The sequence below is a fragment of the Bemisia tabaci genome, chromosome 2, assembly GCF_918797505.1.
Source record: "Bemisia tabaci chromosome 2, PGI_BMITA_v3".
Taxonomy (NCBI): Eukaryota; Metazoa; Arthropoda; class Insecta; order Hemiptera; family Aleyrodidae; genus Bemisia; species Bemisia tabaci.
In genome coordinates, this window is record NC_092794.1 from 53,966,159 (window position 1) to 53,981,309 (window position 15,151).

The window sequence follows — 15,151 nt, forward strand, 5'->3', positions numbered from 1 at the left end:
GTATGAGTTCGAACTTATTCTCTCCGGCCTAGGGCTCCATGTAATTTTGAACCTTTAAACACGTATTTCTTGAAATAGCGAAAAAACTGCACTTCTTCCACTAGTCCTTCAACCTTCAAGCCCGGCGCGCAGTGCTCGTACTCGCGCGATGCGTACCCGCGGCGCGGCGCGTGGCGTTCTGCAGTGTGAACGTCCCTTGAACAAAATGTAAACATAAACAATTCTCTCAACTCTCAACGTGACTAACCTAAAAAAAGTTGTGAGTGCTTCAGAATGCGCGGACGGTTTCTTTTCATTTCCCATTCAAATTCCATGAATCAGTGATAATTCTGTCATTGTGCTAAACTCTGCGTTTTCAACACTCTCTCTTGCTTGAAAATATTGACATTTTCTCTGTAGAAAAATGGGTGAAACAGCAGAAACGGAAGAGCTGGCAAGGCATGCTTTACTTGGAGATGCCACTTTCTTACCCAACTATTTTGAGAACAAGGCATTCATATCTGCTCGCATTGACGAAATTGAAGCTTTGAATCTAGCCATAGGTAAGTTAACGTTATGATATGATATTCATTTAAGTTTGTAATGCATGTCGACAGTGTAAGTCTGCAATCACATATCTCGTTTGCGGTGTCTGAAAATCTCCGCCACTATATTATTTTTTTAAAGGAGAACAAATTGACATCATTCCTTGAAGTTTATGCAGAATTTGCTTCTCACAGAATAGAAAAATCATGGCAGTTTTAAAGTATTGCCGTTGAGTAGATTTGCGTCTAAAAAGTAGAGTATGACAGGAAGTCTGCGATGTCGCAAACCGAGTTATGTGATTGCGGACTTACACCGTCGATGTGGACGCATGATAAAACAAAGCTCTCTGTCGACTATGAACTCTCTAAGTCTGCCAGATGAAATCGATGCAAGGTGCATCAGAGTATGAATGTAAGGTGGAATTTTTTAGTTTGAGAATCTTGTCAGCATTGAAATTACTGACAGTAGAAAAGGAGGTAGGTTGTTCATGCACCTGCTGGGGACATACTACTCAGCTAATTGAATTACACCATTCTCTGTATGTAAAGGTTTAACATCCAGAAGGGCTCAAAACCAAATCCATATCAGTCTGTGTCTTTTTAGTATCCTATTTATTTTTGCTCCAATACTTTTTTCCTTTTTTTTTTCCGAAAAATCGGTTCATTTCTCTGCCCATTGAAAACTAAAACTTTTTATCTGAAGTACTTCAACATTGTATTTATTTTCTTTGTTGTTATCTCACAGGAGATGCGTCTCAAAAGGGAATGGTGTTTCAGACCCTGCCAAAACACATGCGACGCCGTATTATGAGCCACACAATCAAAAGAATGCCTCGAAAACTTAGAGAGGCTCACACACGCTCCGTAAGTTTCGCACCCAGAATGTATGGTCAAAAATCTCATGAATTTCTGCTTTGAAACATGATTAAGGAATGACATTTTGAAGAAATACTTAAATTTAAAATTTCAAAGGAAAAAAATATAAAGCCGTGACACCTTTCATATTTTATTTTGAAAACTACCTATGCAGGTGCATGAAAAATATGAAAGGTATCACGGTTACATATTTTCTTCCTTTGACATTTACGGTAGATACCTCTACTAATATGATTCAAAAATTTCAAAGCTAAGATTTACAAATGCTAAATATGTAGCACTAAGCACCTCTCAGAAATGTGAAAATTGAAAATTGGTGTTTGCAACTGTCCTCTGTAATCTGAATTATGGGCCGGAAAGACTTACTTGCATTGTAACATTAAGAAGTTTTACATTGATCACCAAAGTGCAAAACTGTGTATCTCCATTTCTGACATTTGCTGTAGATAAGACAGCTAATTCAGTTCAGAGGGATGTTTCAAGGTACATGTCCCTTAAAAATAATCTCTAGAATTTTTAAAAAAGAAAATATGCAACTGTTCTTGAGCAAATAATTAAATTTTTATGTCAGAATTTACAAAGTTGGAATGCAAGTAGGCAAGTCCTTGTAGTTCCAACCCATTCATTTCAAAATTAAGTGTCAGATTTTATCATTGATGTATGTGTTTCATCTTTACAGTTGAAATCAACGGGAGCTTTAAGTGCTGTTCTCAAACGACCCAGCCGAAAGTACCGGCGGCGACCAAGCAATCTACTGAAAGAGTACAATAGACGACAGAAAACAAACATTTGGCTGGAAACTCACATTTGGCACGCCAAACGGTTCCACATGACCAAAAAATGGGGGTATCATCTTGCAGATAGACCCAACGATAAAAGCTACCGTGCATGTTATCGTGCAGCTGCGAACCATTGTCTATTACAGGATTTATCCTTTATGAACTGCATTGAGCTTGTAGGGCCTTACAGTCATCTTGTCTCCACACTCAAGTCCCACACTAGTGCTGAATGTGGACTGACCTTTGGAGCAAAATGCTACAAAAGTGGAGTTCGAGAAGGGAATGTCATGTTCTTTGAAAAGGATAAGTATCCTTTTGGTGCCATTGGCAAAGTTGATTTTCTTTGGAGATTCAATGATTTATCTGAGGAAACTGATGCCAAGTTGTGGCTGTGGTGTCATCCTGCCTATTTCAATCAAATTTTAGAGCAAATCATTTCCTCTTTTGATTTACAAATTGTCAGTTCTGACAGGAAACAATCAAAGAAAAAAAAGGAGAAACGCAAAGAGAAATTGAAGCTTGACACCAGAAATATCCCTTTTACGAGAGTCCCTACGTATACTAGCTCAACAGGCGTTGTCAAACTGAATTTATTGAAGGATACGTTGAACAGGTTTCGATTGACGGGTCCACTTGCCAATGCAGTTCTAACATCTGCGTTCAAGATTCCTGAGCTTGACTCGTCAGCTGAATTTAAAGCTTTTGATTGGTGGAGCGAATATTATTCCTCGGAGAAAAAGTCTGCAGCTTACTCAGCTCAGAAAAACTTCTGGGCTCTCTTGGCCTCCTGCACAAGCCCCTGTCAGTTACCACCACATTCTGCCGTGTCTGTCACAATTGTTGATCCCCGATTAACTTTGCCCCAAACGAGGACAAAAGCAGTTCCAGACAAAACTGGTAATCCTTTTTTTTTTATTACTTAACAACCTAAATTGCATTATCTCGATGGTTAAATTTGAAAACCACTCACCCTAGTTTCATTGCCAAGTTCCTGTTACCTTTTACTGTTTTGAAAAATAACTGATAATCATAGAGTACATAGATTCGTAATGTAAGTGAGAGAACTGGCGCCACTCTTAAGCATTTTCCAAATCCTGCAATCCGAGACTCCTGTGTCACGTCGGGTCACTTTTTTTATACATAATCGATTGTTTTCAATACGCAGGGACCCGACCATCTGATGTAAACAAAGAAGATTGGAATTACTACGCATTCCACACCGCCATTTTTCTCCAGTTCAGACCTTGTTTAGTGGCTCATTCTGACTGGAAAATAATCAGTGACTAATGATCCTCATCGGAAGTTTGTGATGCCAGGAAATTGAACCCATGCTTTTTTTCTTCTTTAAGTTACATGCAAGCCAAGTCTAGTAGATATGACTTGCTATATACCTGTCTCTTAATACAACTCCTTCATTAATAATGAAGGGGGGGGGGGGGCATTTAGAAACGTGGCACAAACTGTATGTAACAGGTGGTAAAACAGTGCTGAAAAAAAGTTCCAAAAAATTAATTGAACTCTTTGGCCTTGTTTTCCTCTAATAATAGTGTAGACCCAGCACGATTTTATGTAAAAACCTGATTTCACTATTTTGCCACCTTCTTTCATTTATAACTTGCTAGTACTGCAGAGCAAAGTAAATGAAAGCATTAGTAGCATTAGTAGTAATTCGCTTTGCCAAAAGCTTAATGAGACTTGCGTTTCGTTACTGTATCCACCATAGTGAAATCTAATCTCTTAGATAAGTTTTTGGATTCAGTGAGCTCTCTAAGATTTATATTTTCATGAGTTATTACTTCTCTGTTGATCGAATAATTTTTTATTTTGAAATCCATTTACAATCTGTCATTGACTTTATGAATATATCCAATATTATTTTGCACAGTTAACATGAAATTTATGTTTTCACAGCAGTGACTCCTCATCAAACGCCGGTATTGACTTTAGACCCACTTTGTAGCGACAGCCCTCTGTGGGATAGTGCAATTCGTGACAAGGTCACGGAAACCAAGCTTTCAACGGCAGAGTTGGGAGAACGGCGATCAAAGCGAGTGGTCCCAGGTATCCTGCCCGGAGAGGCTGAGGTTTTTCCTAGTTCACGCATTCCTATTTTGCTTATTCAAAGGCCTGGTGTACAGTCCAGTTCAAAACGAATAGGTATGTATTCCTTTCAATCTCAAATGGTTGTGTAATAAAACCTTACATAAATCATGCCACCCTGATATTTTTATTAATTATTTAATATTAAAGCCCATAAATATTTCCCAAAACTGACAATTTTGTTAGCAGTAGAATATTCAGGCCATTCTTCATTGACTCAGTACTAGAGGTTTTAACTCAGACTAAACAAAAATCAATCATTCAGGACTCATAACATCATGTTTGAACCCCAGGATTTAACAGCATTCCTTCTTTATAACCATAGGCGCAATTGAGTCTTTCTAAAAGTGCTCCTTAAATTCCCAAGAAATTTTTGTTCCAAGGAAGAACTACGGACTGGAATTTGCACTGTAGAAAGTAGATAGCGGGTTGTTACATGAAACATTCAATTGAATAGAATTAAGCAAAGTACTGATATCTACAATGCAGTGTTTCCAAATATTATATCCTAGCTGAATGTTTTGTAAGAAAACCAATCAACATCCGCAAGCTAAAGTTGCTGCAATTTCTTTTAAATGTTCATGCTGTCTCACACGTTTGCTCTGGCATTGCCTAATAATTTTCAGTTTAATTTCTTTTTTATGGAGGAGTTAAAACTTTACTGTGCACTTAATTTGTCTTTAATTTCAGGTTTTGGTGGCGGCTGGGATATAATCTCACCGGCCGGCTGGGGCATGGCCTTGTGGGTGGGTCTTGTGTTTAGAGGATGTCGAGCTGGAGGTTTGCGTGAAGCAATCTCACTTTCTCGCGAAATGGGGACCCCATTATTCAATGAACCAGACACTGAAGCGGGGCAGATCAGCAATGAGTCAGACAAGAAAGCGAATCTAGATGCATATTTCAGGTACCAATCTCCATCTTTTTCCTTTGCCTACCTTATACTTCAACACAAATATGCTCACCTCCTCAGTGTTTTCATTACGTACTCTTGATGAAGAGAGTAAAGGAAAAAAAGATACCTATTAGAAAGAATGGAATAATCTAAATAATGGGCTGATTCTATATATTTCACTTTTCTGAAACTTCTTTTTTTTTCGCTCACATCATGGAAAAAATATTTGTGAAAGTATTTTTTCAAATATATTTATTACACGTTTAATTTCAATGTTTTTGAGTTATTAAAATTACATTTTGAACATTGCCTCTGTAGAAAAAAATGCATGGTTATCAGCACATGAAAAATAAGCAATTCTGATGGGTTTGGTACCGAGAACAATCTTACAATGGAAGTAGTAAATTACTTTTGTGCTTCAAGCAGACTTGAGAAGCTTGCTTGTGGAACCGGATTTTGGGGAAAACGCTCAATGAGCCGCCTTCAAGTGCTCACTCCATGCTAAGAAACTTTCTTGTTGAAAATGGTCAGTTATTTGTAGAGGGAAAAAATTAGAGCATCCCATTCTTGCCTATTTCATCTTCACTTTGTGCAGAACAAGGTCTGAAAAAGACAATCTGTTGTTGTCTCTCTGTTATAACCACGCAAACAATTTGCTGCTCAGCCAAAAAAAAAAATAAAATTAATTTGTAATACTCTGTTAGTTAGATGTTTTGAAATTTACTGAAGCACAGATTATGTGCATTAGTACACTGAAATTTTTTTTATATCCATGGTGAGTTTTGAAGCATTCAATGTAAGTAGGTGTTATTTATTTTAACAGGAGGCCTCCTGCAAAGCGATTGAATTTTATCCTTATGGGTATTCCAACTCCTTTCGACTTCCAGTGGTCACGACTCATTGATGAATGGAATTCATCCTCCAGCTTGCTGCCTGAGAATCCGAGCTCTGACGGCTCTTTCTTTGTTTTACGGAATAGGTTTTATCTAGACCAATTATTATCTTTTTTGACTAGGAATGTACAAAAGAAAAAAATCGAAAAACAATTGAAAAAACTTCTAATACTTGAGCCAGCACTATCCAAGTGCCTAGTACCTATTAATGTTCTTTTAAATAATGGTGGTAAATTAGATAAGTATTCATTAGTATGCCTTCCAAATGAATCTGACTTTTCTGGAATAAAACAGACTCATAATCGAAAGCGAATGAGAGATCAAAGTATGATTGATAAAGATATCATAGAAAGCCAGCATGAAGATTATCACTTTGATAAAAGACAATCTCTGAGGGCAGAGCATCAGAAACTGTTGAAAAAACTCAGAAGAAAAAGAGTAATAGAATATAGGAAAAGGAGAGAGGAGCAAGCAAACTGTTGTCTGGCAGATCTCAAAATTCGAAAGAGGAAAATGAGGAAACCCTCACCAACATTAGAGTTAGTGAAAGATTACAATGAAAAAATGCGAGCGCTTTGGTTACCCGACGAAAAATCCATACAAAATTCTAATTCAAGAGCAGTTATGGGCTTCGTCACTAATGGTGCCTTTTGTTTTTCTGAGTCATTGTCATCTGGTCAAGCTTATGTCACTTTTTTGAGCCTCCTGCAATTAATTTTATTATTAGATAAATGCAGCGTCTCAAGAAATTTTCTCTTAATCAGGAACTATGCCTCTTCTCATTACAAATTTGCTGCCTTCTCCCTAGCACTATAAATTACTTTGCCCTGTTTTTCGTCCATAAGTCGTTGTGAATAAACTATGTGTTTGTCTTTAAGCATGAATCAGACATCCTTAACATCTCTCTTTCATGAGGCCATAGGCTTTGCAGGGCTCAGAATCCAAAAGTTCATCCCTTTTAATGTTCAAATACATTCATTGTCGTCTCAGTATGTATTTGTCCGAGAAAACAGAGATGAAATGGATTAATACTGATCACCCATCAATATGTTTGCATTCAGTTAAAATTATATTGAATTTGTTTATTTTTTTGACAAAACACTTTTGTATGTCTTTATTTTGTATAGTATTGTTTTTATTAAAAAAGAGAAAAACTTGCATTTCCCATTTCTTTATTAATACATATATATTTCCTGAGCTACCTATCTTCAATTTTGAAATCTGCCTCTATTCCTTGCAATAATCAGAGTTTCATGGTCAGTCATAACTTTGAATGAATTAAATTGAATAGTAAAGTTTGTCATAACTTTAAAAACCTTATTAAATAGGCTTCCGGCATCCCTTTCTGCTTTGATAGGGTGCCTTCCTCTTTGATTTGCAAAAGAGTTTATTTGGAATTAAAAATTTATCAGAAAATACTGAGAAACAGTATTATAATATCCTGCAAAAGTTAATTACTGTCCATAGGAGAAAATTTAGTTTTTTCAAATGCTCACACTGTCGCAAAAATATTTATTCAATTTGGTCTTTAATTTACGAATTTTTCCATCTGTTTCATCCGAGTATTTGTGTTTTCTGCTTTAATGACTCTATTCTTAAGAAAAAACCAATTTATTTTAAACAGAACATCAACTTTTTTCAGTCCATATGTTTAAGTAAGTTTACTATTTTGATACTATAGGAAAATTTTTCATTTTAAGTATAAATTAAGATATCAATATTTTCTCTCACCAATATTAAAACAATTTATAGGGTTTCTTTCTCTGAATGGCAGTACGGCTATCTTCTTTCTTGCCCATAGCAAAAATTGTCAAAAGTTGGCAACACTGTTTTTTTTTTATTTTGGAATGCTTACATTTTAAAAGATCAATCTGTATTTGGGAGCCTACCATTATCCGTTACTTTCCGGCCAAAGTATTACAAACGCCATTTATGCTTGGGCACTTTGATGCCAAACTTTGCAAAACTGTCCATTTTTTTACACTGAACACTAATTAGCAGAGTCACTTGAAAATTTTGGCCAATATTTTTTTCTTTTGTCAAAATTTGTCTCTGAAATTTTCGCAGACACATGTGCCAAAGTTTAAAGAAAAACTTAAAGCGATATTGAGATATCCAGCAACATGGCGTCTAACTGTACATGGCGCTTGAGATACTTTGGCCGAAAGGTGACCAATGATAATTGATGTTTACAATTCTACTTAGATTGGAATGTTTAAGGTGGAACTCTGGCTTTAGGGCAATGCATTCTAGGTATGAAAGATATATTTCAAATTTTAACCGTTTGGTGCATAATGTTGGGGAAATCGAAATTTATCATCCTACAAAATCTTAGAATTAAGTCATGTACTATTTCCATGAAGCAACCGATATCGATGATTAATTAGAAACAGTATTTTTGACTTTATCTTAAGTCTTTGAAAGATAATTTTTGGCATGAACATTCTTCAATGATTTATTTACTAACTGAAATTTCGATTTTGTCACATAATTCAACTGCAGGTTAAAATTTTTAATTCATCGATCATACCCAGGGTGCATTGCCAAACAGTTGAGGGTCCACCTTAAAACTTGGAGTCAATGACTTGTGAAAATTGCCGCAGCTATAGACGCCAACGTTGAAATTATGACAAAGAAGTTTTAAGAAAAATTTTAATTCTTTATTGCCTAAGTGGAAATAATACATGTTAAACATTTTTCAATTGGTAGCAAACTTTAGGATGAGTCTTGGTCCTCCTCGTCGTCTTGATCACCGTTCTCAGAGCCTCCTCTCTCTTCATCCTCCTCATCATCATCTCCCGCCACTTCAGCGTTCTCAGCCTCGGCACGTTCCATCTGCCGTGCCAGCTCTGCTTCATCGCTGGCTGTCACAACCTTCGGCTAAAATAACAAAACAATGAAATATCATTCAAAAGCGATGCCACTATAACCGTCCAACTTCAGGTTTTTTTTAAAGTTTTTTTTAACAATACACATTTTCAAATCCTTGAAATGTCACTTGCAAATGATGGGATATCTTAAAGAGAGGAAAAAAACCTAATGTATCATTACAGATAGAGAGAAAAACAGAAAAGAGATAGAATAACGATGCTTAATCTATCCATGATCGCAATTGGGTTGATTGTGTCTGTATAAAACCAAAAACTTGCAAACGTTTGTGGCATGGGCGTTCTTTGTTCGACTCTGTATGAGGCACTTTCTTCTTATTTTCTCAGTAATTTTTCTGTTTGCAGAGTCTGGGCTTGACAATTTCACAATCTTAACCATTGCAAAAGTTTTCATGAAGGCTTCATGAAAACAAGTTTCGAGTTACTTTTAACAAGTTAAGTTTGCAAAAGTTTTAAAAAATGAGAAATCAGATCAGAATCAATGTCTAATGTAGTAACTTGCTCTGTTTAAGTAACTTGTAAACTTTTAAAAGTGCCTATTTCTGTTGATTTATAGTATAGATCCGCAGAAAGGCAGTAGTAAATCTAGCTGGAATAAACTTATGAACATGCCAAATGGTACATTCACCTAATGACATATGCTGAGCAAACACGACCTCCAACATAGGAAACTGAAGGCATTAACCTGGTTAAATAGACATAAGATCAAAGATTTTTGTTTCGAAAGGCAAAATATTGAGTGAATGTTCGGGGGGATTGTATGAAAGCATGAAAAGGAACCTTAATTGGACTTCAGTTTGCAATTGAGAACTACAATTTCTGGCTCATTCATAAAAACACGTTTGAGCACAGGAAAACAAATGGTACACACGTTTTTTCTAAAGCAAACCAGAGATTGTAGTTCCTAATTGCAAAATGCAGTCCACGAGAGCTGCATTTATTAGACAGAAGCCAACTCTCTCGGATTAATCTGTATCCCATCGGCTACTACTTTCCTTGTCGTTTTCATAAAAATGTGTACCAGTGTAGGCTCCTATTTAATGAACGCTATTCAATTTAACCCAAAATAAAGTATCTCATCAAAAATTTTGCTGCACTTACAGCCATCTGGATTTGGAAAACACCTCCTAGTTCGTTGATCTTCTTGTCTACTTGTTCGATGGCATCTTGTAGAGCTTTTAAGCCATCCGCTTTTTCTGGTGTTGCTGTTGTCATGACTGAAAAAAAAAAAAAAATAAATAAAAGCAATGTTATTAGAACTTTTAAGATAAGTATGTAGGAAAAGCAAACAACCTTTTTGTGAATGGACAGGTTTATTCTTAATTAGCTCGACGACATCAGACGATGCCAAAATTTCTCTGGTAGTTTATTTTTTAAACATGAACTGAAATTTCATGAGTACTTATACTCTCCATAATCTGGGGTAAATTCACTGAACGATTAAAAGAGTTCAGTGGGTTAGTTTTTTGTTTAAGTGTTTAAAAAAAGAACACAAGAAAAAATCAAGCAAAAAGAAATGCAGTTAAGCTGATTCCTACCAAATCTGCCCAAATATGATCATCTACTGGAACAGGGACTGAAGTGCAAAAGACCCAGAAATAAGATATTGGTACCACTGATCGAAGGAGTGTTCAACAAACATTTTGGCAAAGACAAGTTCAAACCGAACAACAATTTGGGTACTTTGAAGTTTGCAATTGAAAAATCACGGTTCAGTAGAAAAGCTATTCATCAAAGTTTTAATCAGCCATGATTAAGACAAAAAATTGTCGGTTTTTAATACAAATTTTCTTCCTCTATTGCTAAATATTATAATGAAACTACTCGCAAATTATTCTGTGGGATACCAGAAAGTGATTTCCATCAATATCTCAAATTAGGTACAACCCTACAAGACAAAATCACATTTCTTAAAACTTTGACTCTATGAATTAGGCTCCGTTTTCCTCGAACGGACAAAAGAAAATCAAAGTTAAAAATAAGAAACCTCTCATGTTCATTCAAAATGATTTTTTTATTTTTTTATTTTATTTTTTTTTGAAGTACCTAATAGATACAATTCAACCTTCTTTAAATCAAAGATCAACTTTATAAAGCTTGAAATGGACTGGAATACCTGCACAAAGAAAAAAAGAAATACCTTGAGAAATTCACTGGCACAATGAGATAACAACCATAAATATTTAGGAGACTTACCATACAAGGGAGGCGCTATAAGATTGATTTTAATTGGTAAAGAAGGTGTGGAGCATGCAAGACCAGCCCTTAACGCAGCTTTCACAGCATCGATGCCTTCATAACCATAGCAAGCAACCTCAATATCAGCTCGAATTTTAACAGCTTGCGACGTCAGTTTATTTTGGATGTTGTTGTACAGCACATCTAATGTTTTCTCATCCAACCCACATTCATTCAGGACACTCTTGTCACTATAAACAGCAGTATCAGATAACAATTAACAAATCAAATTAAACACAACAAAAAAAATATGAAAGCAAAATATAATTGGTTTGAAACTATCAATTTTTTGTCAAGATAGGCAGTTCGTAAGTACAATGCACATGTTAAAACACTGGAAAAATAATAGCAACAGATAAGATGCTTTGTAAAACTTCTGTTTTTTGATAGAAATATGAGTGTGAAAAAAATCTCAAATTAAAAGAATATAATTTAAAACCTGCAAATTAGTGTACAGTTATAAACTTTATAGAGAAAAGAGGGGAAAAGGGTGAGAGGAATGGGTAAAAACCCCTTTGACGTTCCGTCACACAATGCTAGACCTCTTCTGTTCTCTTATCGCACGAGCATAGATTTCTTCCCTTCTGCTGCGGCAAAATGAGCAAGCAAGAGTATCCCTAAGAGTACTTACAGATCTGAGAAAAAAAGTCTCCAAAAATCTGACTAACTTTATTCTAAGAGAGATAATAAACAGATTGACAATAACTCTTAAAGCTCTGCAAAGGAAACAGTTTTGGTGAAAATAACTTGGCATTAGAAGGGAAGCACTTGATAAATTCTAAAGAACCTTCATGTAATTAGAATTCTGAACCAATTGAAAGCTAGAAACGAAGAAATAAAGTACTTACACTACTGCTTGTTTGAAAAAGTCAAAAGCAGATGCTTTCTTTTTGGTTTTTTCCTCAAAATACCATGCCGTTCGCTGGTACAATTCTTCCAGTTGCTGATCATTTTCATATCCAAGCAACTCAGCGACATGCCGCAGTATTGAGTTGACAGCCTTTGCTTTTGAAAACCTTTCTGTACATTTTTCAATATCTTCAGGAGAAACTCGACGTTTTGACAAATCTATATAACCTGTGAAAAATGAAAAAAACTCTTAGAATAAATTACTTCAGTGGTTACATTTCTGTAAAAACAAATAATTTTTTTTCTTTTTTTTTTTTTGCTGTTGTTGTAATTTCTATACCTACTGAAACTTATAAACAAATTTAAAAGACCATCTAATCAACAGCAATTGTTTAAACAGCTTTGCTAAGTAAGATTTTACAACAACACTAAGTTGAAACTTTATTTGATGTTACATATTACATCCAGGAATATTGAAAAGAGGAACACCTCATAAAATATCAAGGACCAGGTTTTTTTGTTCTTTACTCAAATCTATCTAAAATGAATGGACTCCGAAATCCAATTTTCCTTCAGGAATTTTACCCATTCCTGAATCAAGAAAATTTTAAAATGCAGACACTGACTTGCTCATAATTTCACTTTTCCATTCTTTTTACATCTGTACAGATTTCTCATTCTCGCATACTTCACTTTAAAATTCAATATAGTAGAGCTTTATTTATACAATGCTCAATTGTTTAGTGGTCATTAGACACTGTTTTTTCTACTTCTATCATTGAGTTTCTTTAGCTTTCTCCATCTAACAACCGCCAAACACTTTCAATTATTCTGCATTTGAAAAATTCATCCAAGCGTTCTGTCGTAAATCATCACGTGAATGAAACTCTGACACACTTACAAACTACAGTAAAAAAAAAATAAAAAAAAATCAGACAAAATACATTGCAACAGGATTGCCAACCTTTTTCTTTGTCCACTCTGATGACTACAACTGGCTCTGTTTTGCCGACTCGGATGAGCTTGTTTATTGATCGGATACGTCTTCTCGACAACTCAGATAACAGGATCATACCCTCTATGTTATTGTATTCTAGCAGATGCACGTATGCACCCATTTCTGCTATACTTCGGACATTTACCATGACCACATCTTCCACTTCTGGATACCTCTCGGCATAAAACCGACACGACAACGGCATTTTCACTGAAACAGGAAGCATTATAAATTTATTACACCTGCTGATGGGCAGTAGAATTGAATTGGTTCCTTCCTGAGTTTTTCACTTTGCAATAATCTGTTGGAAGGCTTGATCACTGAAAGGAGGAAAAGGTATGTCATCAAATAAGCTAGCAATTAATAATCACACAGATTAGATCAACAATTAAACTGAAGATGATATAGGGAGTGAATTTTTTGACACTTAAGTAACAAAAAATGGCAAAAACAGAGCCTAACAATTCAGATAGTTTGGGAATCTACTTGTTCTATAAGCACGTACAAACCATTGTGTAGCTTGCGTCTAGTTCCTCATGATAAGTTGGGGTAGTGGTATCAAAATAATGGAGTAATCGCAGATCAAAATGTCGCCTAGTTGGTAAATCCAATCAATTATGAGAATTATGCTGGCCGTAATAGGAGAGAAAATAGAGATTTATGTGGATCAATGTAAGCAAGCACTAGAGTTGACTTTACAGTCATAATTTAAAATATAGCTGAAAGAAACCATCGGTTGATCTCGGTGTCAATCCAGGGGACATGCCAAAATTTTCGAGTGCAACATCGATGAAGTTACTAACAGGGTGGCACTTCAATTGAAGAGCAGTACTGAGAGCAGATAATGACAGGAGAGATAATCATTGGAGCCTTTTATCAAAGCATTCGCTATCCGGAAAATGTTGCACACAAAACACATTATGTCTCTATGAAATAAGAGCCTTGTCTAGGGTTTGGTCCCCCCTATCAGAAATCTGTCCACAACAATGCAAATAGGTAACAAATTTAAACTCGTGCGAAAACTTAAAAAGCTATAGTAAGTTCTAATTTGACTGGTTTATATCGCCGAGAGAAGTTGAAATCCAAAAGGACAGATCTGAAATATGATGAAACATATGCAGGCGGGCCAAGTGACAACACATTGGCTTTGAAGATAAGGACAATAATTGCTGAAAGCCGGGCGACTTACCTGAGTGTATATAACTTTAAAGACAAACTGAGAGAGCTACCCTGGTTAAAAGAACCTGATGTAATGTTTTAACACTTTAAATCCATTTACGGCACTGAAGTATCAGGAGAAATTGACAAACTATTAAAAAATTGTCAACGAGAGCGGAATTGGGGAAAAGTGAGGTTAGAATTAAATTCCTGCTGCTGATGCATGGGGATCAACGACTGTTTTATGATGGAACTTCGGACGGTAGTCAAAACAGTCAAAAAGAGCACCAATCGCCCGCGAGATTCAAAAAAGCGCACCCAAAAGTGGTACGCGGCTTAGGTTGAACTTAATTTGCTTATACATTCGTGGCACATCCGAACATAATTTTCATTTTGTGCCAAGAAATTTGCAAAACTCTTATTTTATTGTTCTAAAACTCGTGTTAATAATTTATTTATAGGTATTTCGTCGAGATATTTCGACGGCGTAAGTCCGCAACCGCATGTATCTCGATCGCGGTGTTGGAAAATCTCCGCCTCTGTATTATTTCTTTGACGGAGAACAAATTGACATCATTCTTTAAAGTTTGTGCAGAATTTTCGTCGGTCATGGAAGAAAAATCACGGCAGTTTTAAAGAATTTCCGTTGAGTAATTTTCTGTTTAAAAAATAAAGTATGACAGGAAATCTGAGACGTCGCAAACCGAGATACGTGGTCAGGGCCGGATTTAGGGGGCAGCAAATTTTGCAATTTTTTTAAATGTAAGTATAAAAAAAAACGGATTAAGGAAAAAAATACAAACGAGAAAAGGCGACAAAATCCCTCATTTCCTGAGATGATAGTAATTTCTAATTTTGTCGTCTTTCGGTGGTACAAGAGGCAGCACCTTTAACTATGTAGTCGAGTTCAGAGAGAAACCAATCACGCAATTTGGCCTGGAGCTGCGCGGCGCATTG

At 35.8% G+C, this 15,151-nt stretch overlaps 2 protein-coding genes across 3 annotated transcripts; one reads left to right on the plus strand and one right to left on the minus strand.

Moving 5' to 3' along the window:
- Window positions 1–223: 223 nt before the first annotated feature.
- Pop1 (POP1 ribonuclease P/MRP subunit) lies at window positions 224–7,224 on the plus strand. Of its 2 annotated transcripts, none has more exons than XM_019049840.2 (6): window positions 224–542; window positions 1,270–1,388; window positions 2,080–3,076; window positions 4,091–4,336; window positions 4,970–5,183; window positions 5,995–7,224. In XM_019049840.2, the coding sequence occupies exons 1-6, from the start codon at window positions 404–406 to the stop codon at window positions 6,878–6,880; spliced, it is 2,601 nt and encodes an 866-aa protein (XP_018905385.2). In that variant the 5' UTR covers window positions 224–403; the 3' UTR covers window positions 6,881–7,224. The 2 variants fall into 2 exon arrangements, with proteins under 2 accessions (XP_018905385.2, XP_018905386.2); XM_019049841.2 differs by having other exon boundaries at window positions 4,094–4,336.
- Window positions 7,225–8,702: 1,478 nt separating this feature from the next.
- Window positions 8,703–14,401, minus strand: eIF2alpha (eukaryotic translation initiation factor 2 subunit alpha). The gene is made up of 6 exons (XM_019049842.2): window positions 14,226–14,401; window positions 13,004–13,246; window positions 12,039–12,267; window positions 11,149–11,381; window positions 10,054–10,169; window positions 8,703–8,944 (listed from the first exon to the last, which is right to left on the minus strand). The coding sequence occupies exons 2-6, from the start codon at window positions 13,239–13,241 to the stop codon at window positions 8,780–8,782; spliced, it is 981 nt and encodes a 326-aa protein (XP_018905387.1). The 5' UTR covers window positions 13,242–13,246; window positions 14,226–14,401; the 3' UTR covers window positions 8,703–8,779.
- Between the last annotated feature and the right edge of the window lie 750 nt (window positions 14,402–15,151).

Bases quoted from the DNA above. Each gene is read 5' to 3' on its own strand.
- Pop1 (XM_019049840.2), top strand. From the start codon at position 404: ATGGGTGAAACAGCAGAAACGGAAGAGCTGGCAAGGCATGCTTTACTT. The intron at 543-1,269 runs GTAAGTTAACGT...GTTATCTCACAG, and splicing joins AGCTTTGAATCTAGCCATAG to GAGATGCGTCTCAAAAGGGA. The intron at 5,184-5,994 runs GTACCAATCTCC...TTATTTTAACAG, and splicing joins AATCTAGATGCATATTTCAG to GAGGCCTCCTGCAAAGCGAT.
- eIF2alpha (XM_019049842.2), bottom strand. From the start codon at position 13,241: ATGCCGTTGTCGTGTCGGTTTTATGCCGAGAGGTATCCAGAAGTGGAA. The intron at 12,268-13,003 runs GTTGGCAATCCT...CATTTTTCACAG, and splicing joins CAGAGTGGACAAAGAAAAAG to GTTATATAGATTTGTCAAAA. The intron at 11,382-12,038 runs GTAAGTACTTTA...TGCTGTTTATAG, and splicing joins TTTTTCAAACAAGCAGTAGT to TGACAAGAGTGTCCTGAATG.